Below are 18,454 nucleotides of genomic sequence, written 5' to 3' on the forward strand. Positions count from 1 at the left end.
TGACACAACAACAAGGCAGCACCTAATGCCTCCCCTTAAACCACTGAAAAATGTCAGTGTATGGGGCCATTTTTTGTTTTCATTCTTTTTTTTTTTAAGGGTTCTACTTATTTTATCTATTCTATCTACACTATAGGCATCAGACCTCATTTTAGATGATGAGCCACCATGTGGTTGCTGGGGACTGAACTCATGACCTTTGGAAGAGCAGTCAGTGCTCTTAATCTCTGCGCCATCTATCTCTCCAACCTGTTGTTTTCATTCTTAGTCAGAATTCCATATATGGGTTTTAAAGTTGGGGCCAGAACTCCTGTGTTCATGCTTTTGAGGAAAGCACTTACCAACTGAGCTATCACCCTGAACATTCTTAGCCATAATTCCAGGAGATCATTCCAGGAAAGTCTGCTACAGAAAGGAACAAGACAGGACTGAAGTTGATGCCGTGGTTAGGGTTTTCTACAGGAACACAAACAACAGAAATACATGCATGGAAGGAATTTACTAGACTGCTTTAAACAACAATGGCTGGGATGTACAATGGCTGTCTGCATGCTGGAACAGTCATGAGAATGATGCCTCAGCAGTCCCAGGCTAGCCCAGAAGGCCTGAGAATGGGTTTGTATGTGAGGGCAAGCCAACAGTGATGGTGGTGGTGGTGCACTCGCCAGGAAGGAGTGAAGGAACAGGCAACACTGCTTGTTCCTGAGCTCCGGATGCTTCCGGAGACCACCATGTTCTTGGCAGGCAGTATTTCCTACTTCCTAGAGCTAACATTTCTTGGACATGCCCTCAAAGACCCATCCAAATGTGTCTCTGCTGATTACAGACCCAACCAAGCACAACATCAGGAGTCACCTCAACAGGTTCTCTTCAGTGTAATCTATAATTCATTCCCCCCAAATAGTCATGAAGAAAAGGTTGAAAAATCAGTTTTTCAAGACCCTTCAAAGCGATGTTTTTCTGGAGATAAGATCTCATACAGAGCAATGGAGGCCTGGTCATGATTTGTCCTTTCTCTCAGAGATCTGAGATTAAGTGGGTGCCACCACACCTGGCTCAAAGCAGTATCTGGTGCTTAGAACCATTTGCAGAGAAAATGGTTTTATGGTTCCATGGTTTTTACTTAGAAAGTGACTATTAATCCAATGAAGCCTTACCACTAACAAAAAGATCTGGTCACTGTTGATTAGCTATTCTCTAGGGTGAACATGATCCTCTCATCACAAGCAGCAGGAGAGGGCAATGGAGGCCCACCCTGCCACCTGTAGCAGACAGGGGCTCTTCCTGAGAGCTCCAGGACAAGTCAGAAAGAGTCAGTGCTGAAGGTTACAGGGATTTTGAGCTGGATATATGGTGTTCTTATTTTCATTACATTTTAATTTGGAGGCACAGATGGCACAGAGCTTGTGGGAAGGTCAGAGGGCAACGTATGTGACCAGGTTGTCTCCTTTCATCACGTGGGTCTTAGGAGCCTTGTTCAGGTCTTTGGACTAGGTAAGAAGTGCCTTTACCCACTGAGCCATCTCTTCATCCCTATACCTGGAATTCTCTACATAAACAAAGCATCATCTCTCTAGGCCGTCTTCACAGCAAACACTGGTAGTGCTGGCACTCTCTGTTCTCAGCTAAAGACTTCAATCAGACTTTGGGGGTGAGAGAAGATACTTTGCGTTTATCGAGACAGGGTTTGCCTGTATACTCTGCTGGGATTAAAGACATGTGCCACTGCCCAGCTTTTTTGTTTTTTTTTTTTTTAAAGGTTTATTTATTATATGTGAGCACTCCAGAAGAGGGTTATCAGATCTCATTAGGGATGGTTATGAGCCACCATGTGGTTGTTGGGAATTGAACTTAGGGCCTTGGGAAGAGCAGTCAGTGCTCTTAATCGCTGAGCCATCTCTCCAGAGCTGATACTTTGCTTTCTTACACTCCTTTCCCCTTCCTTTTCTGCCTCAAGAGCAGTTCTGGCTTCCCGAGAGACACTCTGATTATGCCTAATAACTTTTCCTTGCAGAGTGGTGGGGAAGGCTCACAAGCCTCCAGGAGATCAAGGTCACCTCCCTTGCTCCAGATCATCAAAGAGGAGACTCCTCAGTAGTGTAGCTGCCTTTTGGCAACCTATGCTCCTGTATGTAGCAGTGGATTTGTTAAACCACTTTGGTTCCCAGCGAGTCGTGCATGTCCTGCACTACTGGTCCCAATGAGTCGTGCATGTCCTGCACTACTAGTCACAGCGAGTTGTGCATGTCCTGCACTACTGGTCACAGCTAGTCGTGCATGTCCTACACTACTGGTCACAGTGAGTCGTGCATGTCCTGCACTACTGGTCACAGCGAGTCGTGCATGTCCATCCAGGAGCCCTTTGGATTCTCGAATGAGACACAAGCACCAGCTAATTTTGATAACCTGGACTAGCTCAATGGCTGGACATTAGTAAAGCTCTCACAACTAGCACAGAGTTGTTTTATCCTTGCTGCTGTTGCCTCTGGGGCAGACAGACGGGGACACACACACACACACCGTTTTCCCTTCCCACCTACATTGCTACATGATTTTTCTTCTGCACTCTTATATTGTATCCCTTTTACTCCCTCTCCCTCAGACCCTTGCCTGTGCAAGCTAAAAGTCCTGCCCTGTCAATAGCTGTACCGAAATTCTTTATTATTAATCAAAGCCAGCTCCGGACAGGGACCCTCAGGTCTGGAAGTGCAGCTTTTGGGAGCTGAAATAAGACAAAGCATTAAAACCAATTCCTGGGGCTGGAGAGATGGCTCAGTGGTTAAGAGCACTGACTGCAATTCCCAAGGTCCTGAGTTCAAATACTAGCAACCACATGGTGGCTCACAACCATCCATAACAAGATCTGACACCTTCTTCTGGACTGTCTGAAGACAGCTATAGTGTACTTACATATAATAAATTAATACATCTTAAAAAAAAAAAAAAAGAACCAATTTCCAACACCTATACATACGTAGCCAACCACCTCTGGTCCAACAAGCTGGTCTGCTGTCCCTCCAGTCCCTTCTTCAGCGGCAGAATGCAGATAGCAAAAGTCAAACAAACAAACAACAACAAAAAAGTATTAACATGTTCTTTTTTTGCCGGATGTGCTGCTGGGAACCCAGCACCTCTCAAATGCTGGGCAATGCTCTACCACAAACTTCTATTTCCAGCCGTGTAGTGGCATATCTTAATCAGGAGCCAAAGTGGAACATTACACGCTGTACTCGACAGGCAGGACTTGAGTGACAAAACACAGTCTTGCTATGTGTATAGCGTTGGACACACAACTCAGTCTGTAAAATCAAGCATTTACTGACTATAGGTACTGATAATGAAGGACTACATGGTCTCTAACCTTAGGAAGCTTATATTCTATAAGGTAGGCAATAAACAAAAGTACAGCTCTGTGTAACAGGCTGTGCAGAGCACCTGTAATCCTTGCACTCTGGTGAAGCAAGAGATCAGGGGGTCCATGCCACCAGCGAAGACTACATTGGTCACTGGCACTGTCTCAAAGGAACAAAATAAAGACATAAAATAGCACTATGCAGCTTAATCCCAGCACTTGGGAGACAGAGGCAGGCAGATTTCTGAGTTCAAGGCCAGCCTGGTCTACAGAGTGAGTTTCAGGACAGCCAGGGCTACACAGGGAAACCCTGTCCTGAAAAACAAAACAAAACAAAAAATGGCTGGTCTGTTTTTCCTGTGTGTGTAATGTGGATGCTAAACTGTGCTAAGTACAGTACAAGAGGAGTTCCGAGGCAGCTCAGAGAGCAGGTACTTTGGTCTCTAGTTTTCCATTCTGGAGAAGCTGTTGTGGAGCAGGTGAGCCGGCTTAGTGGGCAGAGGAGCTCACAGTCACAGTTCAGTCTCCTGCAGAGGCAAAGTTCCAACTCCTGGGACCTGATTCCCAACCTCCACAGCTGAGCCAGGGCGGACACACTCACAAGAACACACAGATGCACACACGCAAAGTATATAAAATGCAACTTTTAAGAAAGATACAAATGGGGCTGGAGAGATGGCTCAGCAGGTAAGAGCACTGATTGCTCTTCTGGAGGTCCTGAGTTCAATTCCCAGCAACAACATGGAGGCTCACAACCATCTGTAATGGGATCTGATGCCCTCTTCTGGTGACAACTACAGTGTACTCACATATAATAAATAATAAATCTTTTTTTGTTTTTTCTTGGAGACAGGGTTTCTCTGTGTAGCTCTGGCTGTCCTGGAACTCATTCTGTATATCAGGCTGGCCTCGAACTCAGAAATCTGCCTGCCTCTCCTTCCCAAGTGCTGGGATTAAAGGCGTGCACCACCACCGCCTGGTTATAAATCTTTTAAAAAAAAGTTACAAATGTAGTTAAAAAAAAAAAGCAGCAAACCCTACAGAAGACTGGATGCACTCATAAACCTCCCAAGTCTAGACTGAGTTTCCCATTTAAAACAGGCACAACTTAACTCCAGTTAATTCATTATATTGGTTTCTGTGTGTGATGTTGAGAAAACAAACTTGGTATCTAGAAACTGCTGCTCCAAAGAAGAATCAGAAGTCACAGAGGCATTGTGGTAACTAATTAGAATACGTGCACACAACAAGGCCACGGAATCATGAAAAGGAGTGTGCAGGCCAGGCCAGGCTGCGGGGAACCTGGTGCTGTGACTTGATATCTGCACCTTCTCCTTCTCCTCCTTTGACTCTTCTGGGATGACGAAGAACAGACCCAGGGCTCATGCAAGGCAACCAAGCACAAAACATATAACACAAAATATTTTTGAAAAGAATATATATTTGATAATCGAGAGTGAAAGAGAATTTGTTTGTCTTGTTTTGAGGCAGGGTTTCCATGTGTAGCCCTGGCTATCCTGGAAGTTTGCACATCAGGAGGGCTTAAAATTCAAAGATCCACCTGTCTCTGCCCGCAAGTGTCAGGATTAAAGGCATGCACTATCACACCTGGTTTAAGTCACAAAGGTTTAAAGAAAACTCCCCCACCCCCACCCCCAGGGTTTCTCTGTGTAGCCCTGGCTGTCCTGGAACTCACTCTGTAGACCAGGCTGGCCTCTAACTCAGAAATCCACCTGCCTCTGGCCGGCCTAAAAAACCGTTTCTTAATTTTAAAATTTTTCCTTTAATTTTTAATTCCCAATAAGCCGGGCGGTGGTGGCGCACGCCTGTAATCCCAGCACTCTGGGAGGCAGAGGCAGGTGGATTTCTGAGTTTGAGGCCAGTCTGGTCTACAGAGTGAGTTCCAGGACAGCCAGGGCTATACAGAGAAACCCTGTCTCAAAAAAACCAAATCAAAACAAAAAAACAAAAAAACAAAAAAACCAACCCCCCCCCCTAAAAAAAAATTCCCAATAAAGCTTTTTTGGTGTTTTTGGGGTTTTTTTGGTGACAATATTAAGTCTTCATGTACCCGAAAACCAATGCCCCCTTCTGGCCTTAAAGGCCAGTCTGTGTCTCTGTCTCTCATGCACGCAGACAAAAAGCATATATGCCCAAAATTAACATTTATGTCTTAAAAAGGATGCATATTTGATAAGCTGAGCAGAAGAGAACTTTTTTCTTAAAAGAAGATGCACTGCATGTATGCTCTCCAGTACCTAGGAGGCAGAACAGATAGATATGTATCTAACTGCGAGTTCAATGCCAACCTGGTCTACAGAGCACAGGCTAGCCAGGGCTACACAGTAAGAATGTGTCTTAAGAAATACCAAAAGAGCAAGGCAGTGGTGGCGCACGCCTTTAATCCCAGCACTTGGGAGGAAGAGGCAGGTGGATTTCTGAGTCAGAGGCCAGCCTGGTCTATAGAGTGAGTTCCAGGACAGCCAGGGCTATACAGAGAAACCCTGTCTCGAAAAAAAAACAAAACAAGAAACGCAAAATGACTAATACTTAGATGTCTACAAATAAAAAGATTTGAGAAAAAACAAAAGAGAAAGCATTCAATGAAAGATAATCTGAGACAAATGCCAACTAAATCAACTTTATTCTGTAAGGAATTTAGAGAGCAGGAGCAAATATTGATATTGCATTAAAAAGCAAATTAAACTGTACATCATTAAAACTTTAAAAATCAGTCAGTGCTGACACTAACAGATATGCTGGGCAAGATTTCACTTTAAATGCTACCAGTGTTTCTTCACAGCTAGGTACACAAACAGAAAATGTGATATGATGTAATTCCTGACTCTCCAGGGAGCCAGGGAGTTCAGGGAGCACCACTGCACTAGTGTGAAGTTTCTGGGAGCACCACTGCACCAATGTGGCTGCTGTGTACACTGAAAGTAACAAACTACACCTGGGCGATGAAGAGAAGCAATAAGTAAACCAGGTCAGAAGCCGTGCTGGTGACTGGGATTCTATCTCCTTCTGCTGTGACGGGTAATTGCTCTATTTTCTTGAAGTAACTGGGTATGTGAAGGTCTAAAAATATTTCCCAAGTAGATTTTACTTTTCTAGTACAAGTAACCTTACACTCAGCAAGTGGGATACTTGGCTGTCACTATGGCTTTTAACTATGTTACATTGGTTTATTGTTCTTTAGATTTATTCACTAGAACTACATACAGCAAACTGTAAGCTGCCATGGGTGTTGAGATCTGAACCTGGGTCCTCTAAAAGAGTAGCGGGTGCTCTTGACCACTGAATCACTGAAAGTATTTAACAACTCTAGTACGCCCTGACTTAAAAAAAAAAAAAAAAACCAACCTCTAAATCAACAATATATACACATATATTTGCGTGTTCTCTTTTTATAAGACTGGGTCTCACTGTGTAGCTCTGACTAGCCTGAAACTCACTATGTAAAACCAGATGCAGGGAAGAACAGGCTGATCTGGAACTCAGGGACCATCCTGTCTCTGCTGCCCACAGGCTGGATTACAGGTGGGTGCCACCACACCTGGTCTAAATAATAGATTATTCTGTCTCTTTAGGTAATCCAATTATTCAGAATTAGACCTCAAACACTCTAAAGTGCAATTTTTGATTCTTTGTGCACCAAATTTTACTAAGAAATACTGCGGTCTGAAATGTAAATACCAGTATTTGATGTAATTTGCTTATTTCCGTTTACTACATTTATTTACACCTGTGTGCTCATGAGACGGCACATACGCACAGCAATGCATATCACAGAACAACTTGGACGTTCTGCTATATGGATAAAGGGGTTGAACTGAGGTGATCAGGTTGGGCAGCAAGACCCACATCCACAGAGTCGCCGCACCTGCCACCAACCAGCAGTGAACAAGAACACTGTTTCTGTGTTAGACCCTGAGCATGCTACGCCAGTGCGTCCCGCTGACCCGTGCCCAGCTTGTCTGCACTGCTTCTGACACGAGGCTGTATTATGTAAGGCCAAGCTGGCTTCACGGTCATGATTCATCCACCTCTGCCTCCTTGGGGCTGCGATTACAGGCATGAACCACCAGGCCTTGTTTTAATAAGGGAGAAAATTCATAACCTATTCCATCACTCTGAAGGACAGTTAGGTTAAAAGTAAGATTAAGGTATAGTATGTACCATAATATAAAGGACTGAGGAAACACTTCAGACACAGGAATAACATGTAGTATGTATTCATCACAATCACTTTCTCTAAAGGAGTCAATAAAGAAGTCAGTGCTCAGGCAAAGCCAGAGGGTGAGAGAGAACCTGAAATAGTAACACTCACACAGTAGAAAGAAGTGGGAAGCCGAGTGTGCTAAAACCTAGCACTGGAAAGGCAGATTGGGAAGATCAGGAGTTCACGGCCTGCTCATGCTCCACAAGGACTCTCTCAAACGTAGGAAGAAATAAGAAAGAAATGCAAAAATCCCATTATACAATTTTAACTTTATGAAACCGAGGCTTGACTATTACTCATTTCTGATAAAATTAAAATAAAAACTCTTGAGCCTGCTTTGTGAACTTCCAGCACAACATTCTAAGATCCAGCTGTAGGCTCCGCGCAGTCCAGTAAGGTATGAGCATAGAGGCAACAACGACACATGACAAGGACTTTCTCCCTTTTCTCAGGTGACAAGCACATCAGACCCTACTGTAAGGATAGGTCACTGGCCCCTCTGGGCCTGACAAACTTTATTACTGCTTTCAGTACAAAATCCCAACGTCTTCCAGATATTTAAGGTGTTGGTATCTAAGGTTTACATTGAAGAACATCACACTCTGAAAACAGGTCTGATTTAAATGGAGTTTGGATGGGTATGGGGTAGTACTTACAGACAACCTCTTGATCAAACAGTGGTTTCTATTATTTAAAAAATAAGTAAGACAGATTTTTAAAAGTCTTACAATACACTGTAAACATCACAGACAGCACAGGTACAAAGTGGCTCCGGTTTTTATAATACTTTGTATCGTCCTTTGTTGGTTGGTTGATATGAATTTTGCTATGATGGAAAATAAAAGACAGAAGGTTAGAAAAAACACAAAGAAGTCAATGTTTAAGATCACAGTCTAACAATTTGTAAAACTTTCAGAGAGTTAAAATAAAAAGGCTACTGTTAGCCAGGTATAGTTGTGTATCCCTTAAATCTCAGCAATCTTCACAGAATTCTAGGACAGCAAGAGCTATGGAGAAACCCTGCCTCCAAAAACAAAAACAAAAACAAAAATGAAAACCATAGCTGGGCGGTGGTGGCGGTGCACGCCTTTAATCCCAGCACTCTGGGAGGCAGAGGCAGGCAGATTTCTGAGTTCGAGGCCAGCCTGGTCTACAGAGTGAGTTCCAGGACAGCCAGGGCTACACAGAGAAACCCTGTCTCGAAAAAACCCGAAAAACCAAAAATAAAAAAATAAAAAATAAATTAAAAAAACATGGAAGGGGGGCCTCATTCTACTGAGCAGACGGAGACAGAACTGTTTAATAAAGAACTCTGCTCTCACTGAGAATAGCCAACCAATGACTGCCTCACCTTGAGACCCATCCCATGGGGGAGAGCCAACCCCTGACACTATTAATGATCCTTTGCTATGCTCGCAGACAGGAGTCTAATAGAACTGTCTCCTGAGAGGCTTCATGCTGCAGAGGATACAGATGCAGAGACCCACAGCCAAACATCAGGCTGAGCCCCGGGAGTCTTGTGGGAGATAGAGTGGGGAAGGAGGAGAGCAAGCAGGAGGGTCAAGGACACCACAGGACCCAGAGGCAGCCAACCTAGGAGCACAGGGCTCACAGAGCCTGGGCCACCAACCAGGGAACACACGGGGCTGGACCTAAGCCCTACCCATCTGTAGTAGATGTGCAGCTTGGTTGTCGTGTGGGTCCCTGACAAGTGGACTGGGGGCTGTCTGAGTCTGTCCCCACCCTTGGCTCCCCTTCTCCCTCCCTGGACTACCTGGCTGAGCCTCAGTGCAGAGGACGTGCCTAGCCTGCTGGGTCTAGATGGCATGGTATGTCAAGTGTCAAGGAATGTACTGCTGCAACCTACAACAGACTGGCCTTCTCAATATAAAGCTGATATAAAACCAGTGGGCAGCACACAATTACCACACAGAATGACAATACACAGAACTAATGAGAGTGCAATGGTCTGCACTCCTTCATCTGGACAGTGATTACAGGGCTGTGACTACAAATTCATTAAGGTATCTTTGTGTGGAGATAGGGTCTCTAAGTGGCCCAGCAGCCTGCCCTTGAATTCAAAGTGCTGTGATTACAGGAGGTCCACTGGCAAGTGGGAGCTTATGATCTCCACGCCTGTGTGTATTAAAGTTCAATGAAAGAGTAACAGAAACAAGGCAGGCCTGCGGTCCACTCACCAGTCGGATCAGTTCTTCTTTGATGAGCCTGGTGATCTCCGCCTTCGCCTTCTGCACAGCCAGTTCGTTGGCACCTGGTGATCCATTAGAAAACACACAGTTCAGACTACTCAACTGCACTGGCTGTCTCCACATTAAGGAGGCCCAGAAGACAGCACCTCAAGGCTGTTAGACGTGCCCTGCCCACCACGGCAGTGAAGCAGTGAGCCCTGTGTTGGCCGAGCTCACGCAGACAGCACGGGTATTAGATCTCCATGCAGAGATGGCAAGCACAGCCCCCGTGCATGAGGAAGATACAAAATCATGAAATGCTGCTCGGTATTTGAACAAAAAAAAGAAAAGGAAAATGGATGTCCTTAAAATTCATACTTTCTTTGTAAAAACTTTCCAACTTAAATCCCACAAATAGATTTTCAGCTTTATTATTTATCTAGTCACTGAACTCAAGCAACACATAACTTATTTTTTTCTTTTTGTTTTGTTTTCTGTACAATGATATTTTAATATTTTTGAGATAACTTGATGACGATTCTCCCCATAACTCATTTCTTAAAGGGTTCCTCATTTTCAGTCTTTCCTACTAACAACTTCGTGCTGACCCGTGTTCCGTCTATACCAGCTGTGATCTAACTCAAGTGTCCAATAGAAGCAACGGTACGCACTTTCAATTGCCAAGTAGATCTTCCGCTCTCCTTCTTTGGGCTCCTTGCCAGGAGGGAAGTAGGTCCCTCTGATTGTGATGGCGGCTTCAGAGTATTCACTGATCCTCTGCAGAGCTTCCTTAGAGGTGACTTTCCACCTCGCCGTCTGAAAGAAAGGGTTGGGGAATTGTATTACCACATAAGCATCTGGGCTCAGAGCAGGGGACAGCCTCAGTGGATAAAGGTCCCTACTGCCCGGCTCGTGAGCTGAGCTCATCAAGCCCTGGAACCTGCCCTGTGGGAGGAGGACTCCTTCCTGCAAGCTGTCCTCTGACTTCCAATCCGGATGCCTGTGCCCCTCCCGCAAATAAGACACAAGTAGCCTAAAACTCTGAGTTGAAAAAGCATCAATTACTAACCCCTATATAGGTAAAAACCAAATAGCTAATGTACACATAAAGAGAATCCTGTTTCAGGGGCTGGAGCTATAGCTCAGTGCTAAAGGACTGAAGTGCTAGATGCCTGGCACCTATCACCTAGGTTCTCTCCCTAGTGCACAGCCAGGTGCGGTGGTGCCCCTCCGTGATCTCATACTCAGGTATGAGGATCAGCCAATACGGTCATCCTCAGCAACATGACGAATTTGAGGTCAGGCTGTACTATGAAGCCTGTGTCAAGAAATAAACCAACACAGACACCACCACCAAAAGCCTGACAAACAGTTTCTATACTTTAAGGAAGTGATTCTGTTCTGAATGAAGGGTTTCTACCTCGCAGCATAAGAACCTTTAAATCTGTTACTTGCCTGTGGGAAGTCGTTAATTTCTAATTCTTCCTCGTATCTCTTGAAAGATTCGCTCTGCCCACCCTCCTGCCTCTCTTCTTCCTGCTTCTCCAGAGGAACGTAATTAAGCTTGGCGTTGATCTTCTCTGCAAGCTGCTCTGCAATAGTTTTCGCAGACACAGTGGGAGCCAGGATAGTTCCCCCTCTGAGGATGGCATTGGTGGCTTGCTGCATCACGTCCTACAGTTTAAGAAGAGTTCCAGTCAAACCTCTGCTGCAGAGAAAGCATCACGGCCTCACCACACATGACTCCCAGAGCCCCACATGTCATCCACAGAGTGTTCACAACTGAGGCTGGCTGTCACTTACCCCTGTCATACAGGACAGGACACTCAACAGCCATCTCTGGAGGCACTGGTCATGAGCTGGCTCTCAACACAACACAGCCCATGACCACCGGGCATCTCCACTGCACTCCGACGCCTGTGCCAACACTGTCACTGAGTGTCCCACCCACAGTGCTTCAGTCACACTCACTCAGAATCTTCAAAATACTGTCAGAACCAATCATATCATCCTCTGGGCGTGCGAGAAACCTTCTGTGTTACTTAAAAGCAATGGTGTACTCCTGCAATCTTACCACTCAGGAGGCAGAGGAAAGGAAGTGACTAAGGAGGGAGCATATGAAACCCTATGTTTAAAAAACCAAAATCTCAGCCAGGCTGTGGTGGAAAACACCTTTAATCCCAATACTGGAGAGGCAGAGGCAGTAATCTCTGAGTTCAAGACCAGCCTAGTCTACAGAGTGAATTCCAGGACAGCCAGGACTACACAGAGAAACCCTGTACCCCCAAAATAAACAACAAAAAAACCCAAACCTTAAAACCTTCCAAAACACAAATCACATCAAGAGTTTAAACATCACTCTACTATTTAAACATACTATTTTAAATGAGAACTAGGTGTTCATATATCAAAAAAATTGTTGCTGTACCTGATAAACCCAACCAATGAAACAGATTAGGAAAAAATAACTAATTTTTTTTTAGTTTTTGATAAGACAAAACCACAATACAAGCTGTGCATTTTTTATCCATAATGATTGGGGAATGAAACACTTTGGAGCGTAAATCTTTAAATTTGAGAATATTTGCACAGACTTTATGAGTAACCATAACTAATCATAAAAAATCCAAAGCACATGGTACAGTGGTGGGGCATGCCACAATCCCAGCACTGGGGCCGAAAGACACATTGTCAACATCAGATCAAAGGAAAAAGTTTCAGATTTTCCAGTGTTCCAGCCCAGGGATGCTCATCTGCTCCATATAGCCCAGGCACGGCATTCTGGATCCGGGACACCATCTGCTCCGTATAGACCAGGCATGGTATTCGGGATCCGGAACACCATCTACTCAGTATAGACCAGGCACCGCATTCTGACCCCAGGGGTGTTCATTAGCCCTATAGAAATCATGCATGGCTAACATGCTGTCCTGGCTGGTTTTGTGTGTCAACTTGACCAAGGCTGGAGTTATCACAGAGAAAGGAGCTTCAGTTGGGGAAGTGCCTCCATGAGATCCAGCTGTGGGGCATTTTCTCAATTAGTGATCAAGGTGGGAGGGCCCCTGTGGGTGGTGCCATCCCTGGGCTGGTGGTCCTGGGTTCTGTAAGAGAGCAGGCTGAGCAAGCCAGGAGAAGCAAGCCAGTAAGAAACATCCCTCCATGGCCTCTGCATCAGCTCCTGCTTCCTGACCTGCTTGAGTTCCAGTCCTGACTTCCTTTGGTGATGAACAGCAGTGTGGAAATGTAAGCTGAATAAACACTTTCCTCCCCAACTTGCTTCATGGTCATGATGTTTGTGCAGGAATAGAAGCCCCGACTAAGACAAATTAGTACCAGCATAATGGGGTATTCCTGTGACAACCTGACCATGTTTTGGGGAGGACTGTGGAAGGACTCTGAACTTTGGGCTAGAAGATCCATTCCATGTTAAGAGCTCTGTGGGATGTTGTGTAAGAGCTTAGAAGATAATGTTGAGAACAGTGCAGAAGATGGAGGCCTGGCTTGTGAAATTTCGGAGGGAAGATTAAAGACTCTCATCAGGGCCATGTTTTGATTATGAAGATTCTCTGGGTTTTGGTTAGCTGGGGCTGAAGAATTAGCTGTGATCAACAAGATACCATAACCACTAGAGTGAACCTTTGTGTTACTGGGACTATTAATGGAGCTGAAGCTTACAAATTAGCGGTGATTAAGAAGAAACCAGCATCACTGAGGTGAAATCTTCTGGGAAGTGTTTTCTGAGAGCACAGAGGCTGTGTTCCAGAGATAGCCACCGTTGTACTTTGTGCTGTGGCTGGACTTGGTACTGTGTAAGAGTCACCCAGGTGGTACTGGTTTTGAAGGCATGAAGGGGTCATGAAGAGCAGCTTAGGCTCAGCACTGAGAGAGGCCGAGGAAGGCCATTGGTGAAGGTGCAGCCTCAGTTACAATTGATGGCCCAGGACTGAAGGGGTCATGCAAAGGAGTTGAGGCTAGGCACCATAAAGAAAGCCTATGAGAGGCTATTGGTGAAGCCTAGTTTCAGCGGAAGACAGCAGTGTTTTGGAGATGCCAGTGCCATGAGATGACCACCAAGAACAGCAGTGGAGTACAGACAGCTGGAGCCTAGAAGACAAGGTGTGTGCTACAAAGGGCAGAGCTAGAAAAATGATCCAAGCCCTTGGAGGAGTCTGGAAGATTGTGAGTTGGATCCCAGACATTGAAACATTGGAGTTTGAGTTTTGTTTTTGATTGTGACTGTGCCCTGATATTTTTCCCTCTTGATGGAAAGTATTTTAGTGGAGCCCACAGTTAAGAGAACTTTGAATTTTTAAAAGACTTTGAATTTTAAAAGACATTGGATATTTTAAAGGGATTGAATTTTTAATATATAAAGACTGACTGTGGGATTTCAAAGTTATTTAGATCTTGGGGATGAATAAGGAATTAAGGGTTGAGGCTTAATAGTGATGTGTGTGTCAAGTTGACAAGGGGTCAATTGTACTGGCTGGTTTTATGTGTCAACTTGACACAGGCTGGAGTTATCACAGAGAAAGCTTCAGTTGGGGAAGTGCCTCCATGAGATCCAACTGTGGGGCATTTTCTCAATTAGTGATCAAGGGGGGAGGGCCCCTTGTGGGTGGTACCATCTCTAGGCTGGTAGTCTTGGGTTCTATGAAAGAGCAGGCTGAGCAAGCCAGGGGAAGTAAGCCAGTAAGAAACATCCCTCCATGGCCTCTGCATCAGCTCCTATTTCCTGCTCGAGTTCCAGTCATGACTTTCTTTGGTGATGAACAGCAGCATGGAAGTTCAAGATCAATAAACCCTTTCCTCCTCAACTTGCTTCATGGTCATGTTTGTGCAGGAATAGAAACCCTGACTAAAACACATGCGTAACTGGTTTTCTAAAAGAGGTACACAGAGAGATCTTCTGAAGGAAAGTATCAGAGAATCCTATATTGAGCATAATATATTCTTGAATACTCAATCTCTAACAAAACTTGTTTGTCGTGCTCAACTTAACTCCTGGAGAGTATCTACATTCAAAGTAGTGTGTGAATCACACTCTCAGACAGCACACTTGTAAGCTTGGCGTGGAGGAAGTAGAGACAGGAGGCTCAGCAGTTCACAGTCACCCGTGGACACACAGAGAATGCAAGGCCAGCCTAGGCGGTAAGACAAAGACCTTTTTCCATTCCTGGATCCTCACTCTTACAGTACTCATGTCACAACGATGACCACACAACTCGGAACAAATTACTTAATACCTGAGACTCGATGCCCAGGTTTTTCTGAGCGTTGATTCTGAGAGCCAGTCTCTTAGCAATTTCTAGCTTCTCGGCATTGCCTGCCGTTGGAGCAGGCACACTAGATGTGCCGGGGGCAGCCATGTCCTTCACTCTTTTCTTTGAATTAAACATGCTTTCAATCTGTTCATCAATCTAGGCCAGGGGAGAAGAAAACATCAAGGATTAGGAAACACTGCATTAGAAATATTAACTTGGTTGTATCTACACAAACAAGGAGTGTTTCCATAAAAGGCTACAATTATTTCAATTTAAATAACTTGGATCAACACAAAACCACAGCAGCTCTTCCCAAGCTTGGCTCCACACAACCGTGCAGGCTCGACACTTACATCGACCGCGGCATCCTCATCATCAGAGTCCTGCAGGCCAAGGGCGGCTTTCTGTAGCTTTTTTCTCTCATTGGCCAACGCCTGTTCTGTTTCATCAAACTTGAATCCCTTGCCAGAGAAGCCACTACTCTTTTTAATTATTTTTCCTTCCTTTTAAGAAAAAAGTTAGCAAAGTTAATTTTTAGAGGAAACGCTATTAAATATTTTCAAACTTCAATGTGCCAACTGAACAAAAACACTCAAGCAAAAGAGAATTTTTTTTGTTTTGTTTTTCTGGGTTTTTTTTTTGATTTGGTTTTTTCAAGACAGAGTTTCTCTGTATAGCCCTGGCTGTCCTGGAGCTCACTCTGTAGACCAGGCTGGCCTCAAGCTCAGGAATCTGCCTGCCTCTGCCTCCCAGAGTGCTGGGATTAAAAGTGTGCACCACCACCGCCCGGCTAAAAGAGAAGATTCTACTTTTGCAATTTTTCTTTCAAAATATGTAAGGTGGGTCCCCTTAATATAAGCATTTGGGAGGCAGAGGTAATAAATGTCTAAGAGTTCAAGGTCAGCCTGGTCTAGATGCCAAGTTCTAGGACACCCAGAACTACAGAGAGACCCTGTCTCAAAGATAATCCAAAACAGCAAAAACAACAAAAAATGAATATAGTTATCATCTAATTACCTTACAGTCATGCTAATGATTCATATAAAGGAAGTTTAAAGACTCACAGCTTTCTGTTGATCTTTGAAGTCACTCCAGAGCTTTTCTAGGTCAGGAGGCACTGCTGTCCCTGATAATTCAAGAGCTTTAATGATGTCCCCTGCGTATCGAGCTTGATCCTCTGTGATGAAGGTGTAGGCATAGCCCTAATGAAAATGAGTCAAAATCAACAGAAGAAACCCAGTGCCTTTCATGTAAAACAGTTAACAAACTTCTGAGAAAATGAAAAGTACCTCATTCATAGAAGCTTAAAAAAGAAGTCTGGGTGTTTGCCCAGCATGCACCAAGCCCTCCCTCTGTGCCACCCCACACACAAAGTACCGACAGCTACACAAGGCGGTCTGGGCCCATCTAGGCTTTATATGGGGGGCGGATACTGAAGAAGACTCTACAGGATGGAAAGACCTTCTGCAGCTACTGACAGAGGATTAACAATGAGACACTGCCACACTGCTGAGGAAGGAGCCACAGAACCAATGCAATGCCCAGAACATTCCAATGACATCCATCACTGATGAGGAAAACAATCCTAAAGTCCACATGGAGGAAGATGGCAAGGAGTGTGCACAACTAAGAAGAGGAACAATTACTCAGACATCATTCTGTCTGAAGTTCAACAGAGATTTCGACATTTCTTTGAGAATACTACGGTTACAGTGTGCTGCTTTATTTTTGGACTCTATTTTTGGTGTTGTCTGTAGGTCTGTTTTCTTGTGTCAATATTATGCTGTGCTCATCTCTTTGACTCTTGTGTGTAATCTGAGGCCAGGAATTATGGAGAAGCCAAAGGGAGTGAGCAAACAAAGGTAACATCAGACCAGCAATCGGCTGGGGAGGCTGCCTTGAGTTCCCGACTCAGAGTCCAGGGTGGAGCAGGATGTCCTCTCCAGTGAAGTTTCCAAAAAAATAACAGCAAGCAGGCTACGCTGCCAACTTATGCCATTACAAACACCCAGCAGACACTGAGAAACTTAGGCAGCTGGCTAGTTCCTGACACCGGGTGTTCTCAGCCCCTCCACGGACAAGCGTCTGCCTTCTCTCAGCTTCAGGCTTTCTACAGCACGCACTAAAAGACAGTAAGGACCCTCTGTTGGAGTGATCTACTTTTTCTTTCCTTCTTTTTTTCTTGGTTTTTTTCGAAACAGGGTTTCTCTGTGTAGCCTTGGCTGTCCTGGAACTCACTCTGCTGGAACTCACTCTGTAGACCAGGCTGGCCTCGAACTCAGAAATCCGCCTGCCTCTGCCTCCCAAGTGCTAGGATTACAGGTGTGTGCCACCACGCCCGGCAGTGATCTACTTTGTGCTGTTCCTGTCAGGGTGTCCTCTCCCCTCGCCATCAGAGGCCAGTCTATTCCTAGACAGGTTCTTTATTCTTCTCCACATGTTAATAATTTACCACTATAATGTCTATTACAGGCACATATAAGAGTATTCTGAAAAGGACTCCAATAGCACAGGAAATAACCCCAAGACATAACTGGTAAATCTCACATGAGATTAAAAGCTGCTTCACAGCAAAGGAATTAATAATCAGAATTAAAGGACACCATAAAGAATGGAAGGAAAAACATGATCAAAACCTATTATATGAAAAAGAGCTTTAAATAAGAAAATAAAATTGTTGATGCAAAGAAAAAAAAAAAAAGGAAGGAAATGTTTTGCCAATTCTACTCCAGAACTGACAGAACAAACAAACCTAGACATCAGCAGGGCAACGAACTCAGTAAACAAATGACCAATATGTCCTCTAGTCTTTACATCTTTGTGTGTACATACTTGTTGAGAGAGCACACAATATGTGGATCCTGGGGTTGTCGGGTCACCAACTGCCCTAGAGTTTGCCAGGCAAGCTGGCTGGCCGGCCAGCAAGTCACAGGACTCTACCTGTCTGTGTGCCACAACCTCCGTGGCAGAATTACAAGTGTATGCTTGCACACTGGCTTTTTACATGCATGCTGATGCTAAATTCAGGCCCACACTGACTGAGCCATTGCTGCAGTCTAACATCCTTAAAAAGCAAATTAAAACTGCTTTGGTATTCCATTTCATGCCAGTCAAAACGACTAACACTAAGAAGACAAACAGAGCCTGGCAGCACACTTTACTCCCAGCTCTCAGGCAGACCACTGTGAGGTCGAGGCCAGCCTGGTCTATAGAGCTAGTTCCAGGACAGCCAGGGCTACACAGAGAAACCCTCTGTCAAGAAACGTAAGACAGGGAGACACTATTTGCAGTTGCTAAGCAGCAGAGAGGCCCCAACAGGTCAACGGATAATGAAAATGTGGCACGTGCGCACACACACACAGCACAATTTTATACAATGTAAAGAAAACTCATGACATTTTTAGAAAGTGGTACCAAAAATCAT

The 18,454-nt window shown here is 44.6% G+C and overlaps 1 protein-coding gene across 2 annotated transcripts in view; it reads right to left on the reverse strand.

The window, feature by feature from the left end:
• Positions 1-8,060: 8,060 nt before the first annotated feature.
• The window catches only part of Ddx46 (DEAD-box helicase 46), a 43,732-nt gene continuing 33,338 nt past the window's right edge, over positions 8,061-18,454 (reverse strand). The window contains exons 17-23 of one of the 2 annotated variants that reach the window (XM_052156317.1): positions 16,095-16,232; positions 15,384-15,533; positions 15,013-15,186; positions 11,222-11,440; positions 10,438-10,582; positions 9,776-9,849; positions 8,061-8,403 (exon numbers count right to left, since the gene is read on the reverse strand). In XM_052156317.1, the coding sequence (XP_052012277.1) occupies positions 8,356-8,403; positions 9,776-9,849; positions 10,438-10,582; positions 11,222-11,440; positions 15,013-15,186; positions 15,384-15,533; positions 16,095-16,232 (948 nt within the window). In that variant the 3' untranslated portion in view covers positions 8,061-8,355. Of the gene's footprint in view, positions 8,404-9,775; positions 9,850-10,437; positions 10,583-11,221; positions 11,441-15,009; positions 15,187-15,383; positions 15,534-16,094; positions 16,233-18,454 lie in introns of both variants that reach the window. The other variant, XM_052156316.1, reaches the window with a different exon arrangement.

Source organism: Apodemus sylvaticus, chromosome 14 (genome assembly GCF_947179515.1).
Source record: "Apodemus sylvaticus chromosome 14, mApoSyl1.1, whole genome shotgun sequence".
Classification (NCBI taxonomy): domain Eukaryota; kingdom Metazoa; phylum Chordata; class Mammalia; order Rodentia; family Muridae; genus Apodemus; species Apodemus sylvaticus.